Source organism: Raphanus sativus, unplaced genomic scaffold (genome assembly GCF_000801105.2).
Source record: "Raphanus sativus cultivar WK10039 unplaced genomic scaffold, ASM80110v3 Scaffold3350, whole genome shotgun sequence".
In the NCBI taxonomy this organism is placed as follows: domain Eukaryota; kingdom Viridiplantae; phylum Streptophyta; class Magnoliopsida; order Brassicales; family Brassicaceae; genus Raphanus; species Raphanus sativus.
This window is the reverse complement of record NW_026618656.1, coordinates 1-6,146: the sequence shown is the minus strand read 5'-3', so window position 1 is coordinate 6,146 and position 6,146 is coordinate 1. Positions and strand designations below refer to the sequence as shown.

The following is a 6,146-nucleotide window of genomic DNA, read 5'->3' as shown; positions in this document are numbered from 1 at the left end:
ATGAGAAAATACCTTTATTCAAGTATATGAAACTCTTAAAGAACTTCTGATGCAATTACATATTTTTTTTTACGTTATTACATAAGTTATATAATTTATTTGATTGAATGAACCTATTTCACACATTTGTTTTGACATAGTTTTTCTTTTTTATGTTTAATTATTTTCTACACATTACAATTTTACCGTTTATATTAGATATATTTATTTTGGTGTTTCCCATCTTTAGATTTTTAGACCATTGAGTTGTAATATTCAGTATTCTACAACGATTGTTAACTAGTACTTACAAAATGCAAATATTATCGTCTAAGTCTACTTTTTGCGTATCTAAAACAGAAAAATATAATAACGTATACATAACATTGTCACAGCTTATATATTATTATTTCCTATTGTGTCAACTCCTACATGAGACATTACAAAGTTCGGACAGGTTCCAGAAGTCCAACCATTTGACTTTCTGGAGCTGCCATGTTAGACCCATCAGCAGCTCATTTCTAATTGATCTCTGCTATTGGTAGCTTCCAGAAGTTCCATGGGTTATAATCTTCCTGTGGATGTGTAAGCAAAACACTTAAAAAAGTTAAAACCATTAATGAAATCTATACATAACATTTAGCTGATTAAAAAGTTTCTAGCATTAGTTACCTGCTCAACAAGCGAAGTTGGAGGGAACATGTCGTTCACAAGTGTATGGAGTGATGTGTAAGACTTCTTGACATCCACTCGATGTCCTGTGGCTACCTCTCCCTGATCAATTTTTTTTTAAACACAAGAGTCTCTCAGTAGATTCCAACAAACAATCAACCATGCTGGTTAGATATCAAGAAAATTTGATTACCTTCGGATTGATTATGAATATTTTTCCCTTGGGGATTCCGAGTTTGCTGTAACTCAGCTCATCAGTGTCTCTGTTTCCAAATCCAGCGTAGAACGGGTTGTGGTGCTCTGGGAAGAGTTTCTTGATATCCTGCACATTACATATGTAACCATGTTCTTATCTTAAACAGATGCCGCTGGATTAACCGTTCTATCTTATGTCAAAGATAAACTTTTACCTCCAAACATGCGATCTTGAATTCGTGAGGTGCTCTTCTTATCACTGCAAAGCAGTGAAACAGTTATCAAATAACAAATACGTTAACATGCTACTAATGAATCTTCAAGGCACTAAGATTAATACCTTCACGGTACAATGCTGGAAACAACCCGTCTGGTGAAATGACTACAGGACCGGTTGGCAGAGCTTTTCCGTCCTGCAAGCCAGAGGAAAAAAAAATATCCATAAGAAGCAAAGAGATCTCATAACAAAAAGGCTTATACATACATAGAGCCTCACATTGATTATCATTTGGAGTTAATTAGAATTATGTTATTCATATTGATCAAGTATGGATTCTATTGCCAATTCAAAGGTAAAAAAAAAAAAAAAGAACTCAAGTCTTACCTGCTTTAGATTATTTAAGAAGTTTCTTGTTAGATATGCCTGAACAATGGCACGAGCGCTCAGAAACAGTAACTGGTATCCATTCTCCTGAAAATTACAAAGCAAAGCATAATGTGAGACCCATAGTTACAGGATGCAGATTTGAACAACATGTTTTACCAAATTAAAGTGCGAGAAAAATTACCTTTATGGCTGAAAAAAGCTTGGCAACACCAGACTGTGTCCAGTCCCTTCCAACCAAAGGCATGAACTGACCTAACACATCAGATCTACAAAATACAGCAACAAAAAGGATCACCACATTGGCACAGGTCTAGAAATTATAATTCTAATATGAAAGACACAATAAGGATCCAAAAGCTGTACTTAGTTATAGTTCCATCAACATCTGAAATCACAATCTTGGTGTCCCATCTCCACCTGTATATATGTGCATCAACCTAATAAAGAACCCAAAATTAGAAGAATTTTCTCTAGTGTGCATTCAAATTTTTAAACCAATGTTACACCATCAACACAAACCTGCTGCGTTCCAAGAACTCTAGTGGAGAAACTAAAAGTTATCATATTCTGACCATCTTTCAGATTCAGAGACGCAATCTGCTCATTAGTAGGGACGTTAGTTCTCACAAGCTGTCTACGCGGAGACTCATGTCTGCTCTCTGTGGTTGACAGCACTTCAGGTGAGTTCTGCAAGCCAGGTTCAGAATCAACAAACAGATCTTCTTCGCTCGAGGAGTTACTACTCGTAGTATGCTCAATTGTTTTAACTCTTCTGAAAGGAATGGGCCAGAGCCTCCATCTTCTTCCAGACGAAGAAGGAGTCACTGCAGAAGCTTCATCATCCTTTGGTTTGGTTTCCTCCACAGAGATCACATCATCTGGCTGGATATCTAAGTCTAGATCAAACACAGCTTTCCCCAGCACGATCCGTGCAGCTTTCTTCCATGGCATGTACGTTTCTCTGATCCTAACGACTAGGTTCTCGCTTTCGAGGATCGATGTTGCTGAGTTTTTGTATTCTTCTGTAGAGATCCGGTGCGTGTCAAAGACTTCAGCAGCTGCGCTGAGTCCCATACCAAGACGAAGCTCATCCTTGCAAAGTGATAGCTCATACTCTGTAGAGTTAAAACCACAGTTAGAAACTAGACACAGTTGAGACCATACAAAAGTAAAGTTACTTACTCAGATTGTCAACACTAGAAGTCTCAGCCACTGAATCCATAGTGTTTATGTTCTCGTTATCCTCTTCAGCCGGTTTAGATGGAGTTAGTTGCTCATCTTCCTCTCTTATTGAATCTATAGAGACTCTCTCTTCTGACTCTATAATCTCTTCTTCCTGGTTATCAATCAAGATGGCAGTTTCTGCAGAAGGACTTGTCTGTTCATCTTCACATTCTGACACCCCACTAGATTCCTCAGTTGCTTTCACTTCTTCTGTTGTTAGTTGAGTTGTAGAAGATTCAGAACCATCAACAAGAGTAGCTACTGTTTCAATAGCCACTTCATCTTCACTTCTAACACTTTCTGTGATGGTGGTAGGTACAACAAGCTCACCTTCTTTAAGATTCTGAACCTCAAAAGTAAAAGCTGGCTCCTCAGACTGCTCCAAAGAGCTCCCAACAATATCTCTTTCAGCATCATTACACTCAACAACACTATCAATCTCTACTTTCTTAGATCCAATATTAACAGCATTAGATGACTCCACTTTGCTGATAAACTCAGCCTCCCATGAAGTCTCAGAGGAAGCAAACTCAGTGTTCCCTTCACAAAACTCAGTCCCATCGCCAGGTGCCAAATGAAACTGAGGAGTATTCAGCCTCAGATTCTCAGCCTCCTGCTCCGCCGCCGAGACAGGAGCCGTCAGTATATGCCCATCAACACTCACCAAAACCACTTCGGAATCAGATTCTTCTCCATAGTTCTCCACATTAACATTATCAAACCTCGCACTCCCATACTCCGAGGTTGGAGAAGGAGGATCATCCTGAAAATCATAATACCTCCTGTTGTTATCAGACTCCGTCCTATCAAGCCGGTTCAGAGAGTTCAAACCCTCTCTTAACTCCGCAGCAGTACCAACGTCTGATGAACTATGCTCAAGCCGGAGGTTCTCATTACCAATGCTACTATCCTCAGAACTAGAAATCAAACTGTTGTTGGTTTCATCAATTTCTCTGATGAAATAAGCTTCACCGGAGTTATCAAGATACATGTGGAAGTCAGCTTCATTGCCATTCACAGAGATCTTCACAAACTTCTCTGCCCCTTTGAGAACTCCTTGGAACTTACCGAACCTAACGTACCAGGGCGTGCTCCGGAACGAGCCGTCTTCTTGCTGGACGACGATGACGTCAATGGCGCCACCGAAGGGATGAAACGGCGTGGCGACGGAGTAAACCCCTTGAGAAATCAAACTCCCAACTCTCCCAACCAAACTCATTTCAATCAAAATGTTTGACTTTCACACTGTCCTAAATCATAATACACAGAGAGATCTAGAGACTTTATAAAAGAAGTGATTCCAGCCTGCAGATGAAACATTAAACAACCCAACATTCCAAAATTAGACACCTGTGAGACTAAAAATAATCAAATTCAAAAACTAAGAAAAGAAAACCACAGCAGATTTCATTACAAAAATTACAAAAAGTTTCCAACCAGACTTTGTCTGATTTTCGGACATGCAGCTTTAGCAAAATAACCAACAAAGATCGTGTTTTTTTTTTTTTGGAAACTGACCCAAAAAAAGGATAAAAACCAAACCGGGTTTTAATTCTAGGACAGATGCAAAACACAGTTCACGAAGAAAATAGGATCTAACGATGATATCTAAATCTCAAAAAATCGAATTCAACTTACAGATTGGGAACTTTTTCAGCGGAGAATCCGAGAAAATCAAAACGCCGGCCAGATGCTCAGAATCGAGATTCTATTGGATTGAAATGTATTTAATTTGTGAAGTTTCTCCTATTCTATCAATTGCATTGATTTTTCTCGGGAAAAAAATAAATAAATCCTTACAAGTCGAGAAGACTTTTGTTTGCTTCTTCGATTGTATTTTTTTACCGGTGGGAAGAGTTTCGGAGAAATAGAGAAAAGAATTTAGTTTGGATAACCAGAAAAGAAAAATTTAATTAAATTAAATTAAATCCGCCATGAGACTAAAGAGAGACTGTAAATTTGCTTATATATAGATGAGAGTTTTGTGATGGGAGGGAGAATTACGAGAAGGGTCTAAGGTTTTTGTTCGTAATAAGTACATCTCTTTGAGGGTAAGATTGGTATTTTCCCAATTCAACATGTGGATGAATATGCTCATGAGGATAAACAAATTGCTCGATTTTTAAACCGGTTTGTGTACTGTGAGATTCCCTGTTTTCGTGTTTTTTTCTCATTTATAACTCCCAAATAAATTAATATTCTTCGTATACTTAGAATTAAGAAGAACTATTCGTAAGATCAATGATAACAAACCAATTTTGGTTAAGGCAGTACGTTAGATTAAATATATAATAAAGTTATTTTAGAAATATATATATATATATAAAGCATTTGACATATTATATAAAATAAAGTTCCGTATGCAAATGAATAGTTATGGGAATATTACAATCTGGTGATCCACATGAAAGAATATTGGTGGGATATTCGTTTTCTATACGTAAAAGATCATTTTTGCTTGTTTACATCGCGATCCAAAACTATATTGCACTCTTAAAAGGCAAAAATAAAATAATATAAACATGCCAAATTTTTCTTATACATATCATTGAACTATACTAGTATATACTAGTATGTTTTGTTTGCTGAAGAAAAAAAGAAAGAGCATATGCTTTGTTTTCTATGCGCAAGCATCAAGCGTTTTAATTTATTGGTTTGTCTAATTAAATACTGAACTAGATCATGACCCGCTCGACCGAGCGGGAGTCAATTTTTTTTTTATTTTTGTTTTTAGTAAATGTTATACATGATCGCAATGTGTATTAATATAAAATTTTGATAAATAAAAATGTGTACTAATGTGTTTAAATAAGCAATGTGTTTAATTACTAAATTTGATTTTTAAATTTTATGATAACGTAAAGTAATTTTTTCTATATTATTTAAAATATATAGTGCTTTATATTTTGTATTTTCAACATTTATCATACAAAACTTACATTGGGATATTATTTATATGAAAATATGTGTAACATAATATATTTATATATTATATAAACATATGCACACCCGCACGGGTTTTATTTTTAAAATGTATTATATATTATTTAGTTTTATGTAGTATCGAGTTTGAATATTCAATTTTGTGTTTAAAGAACAATATCAAAACTGTCTTTCGTATGTAAAAATAACATTTTGCAATCGCGAGTTGTGTCTTTTTATTGTAACACAAAATTTTATATAAAACTTATGTTTTTTGTACATTACGAAATTTAATTTTTTAAAATAATTATTACGTAATTTCAAAATGAATTTGATCTCTGAGGTCTAATATATTTTGTGTGTAATGGTTCAAAGCATTTTTGATATATATTATATTTCAGTTTGGTTTGTTTTTAATATTACTGTATAAGTATAATACTATACAATATTACTATATTCTATACAATATATGAAGCTATGTGTTATTTGTTTTAGAAAGTAGATTAGGCCCAACATAGTTATAAGAATAGTCATATCTTTATGTATG

The 6,146-nt window shown here is 35.1% G+C and overlaps 1 protein-coding gene across 1 annotated transcript; it reads right to left on the bottom strand.

Moving 5' to 3' along the window:
* Positions 1-302: 302 nt before the first annotated feature.
* LOC108813819 (phosphatidate phosphatase PAH1) lies at positions 303-4,629 on the bottom strand. Its single transcript, XM_018586488.2, has 11 exons — positions 4,316-4,629; positions 2,636-3,982; positions 1,973-2,568; positions 1,817-1,890; positions 1,635-1,719; positions 1,451-1,537; positions 1,187-1,259; positions 1,062-1,105; positions 845-973; positions 652-753; positions 303-554 (listed from the first exon to the last, which is right to left on the bottom strand). The coding sequence occupies exons 2-11, from the start codon at positions 3,894-3,896 to the stop codon at positions 501-503; spliced, it is 2,505 nt and encodes an 834-aa protein (XP_018441990.2). The 5' UTR covers positions 3,897-3,982; positions 4,316-4,629; the 3' UTR covers positions 303-500.
* Positions 4,630-6,146: the final 1,517 nt, after the last annotated feature.

What these genes read in the sequence shown, in the direction of transcription:
- LOC108813819 (XM_018586488.2), bottom strand. Translation starts at nt 3,896, where the DNA reads ATGAGTTTGGTTGGGAGAGTTGGGAGTTTGATTTCTCAAGGGGTTTAC. An exon ending in GAGTTCTTGGAACGCAGCAG is followed by an intron (nt 1,891 to 1,972) that starts GTTTGTGTTGAT and finishes GTTCTTTATTAG; the next exon opens with GTTGATGCACATATATACAG. An exon ending in TCAAGATCGCATGTTTGGAG is followed by an intron (nt 974 to 1,061) that starts GTAAAAGTTTAT and finishes TGTAATGTGCAG; the next exon opens with GATATCAAGAAACTCTTCCC.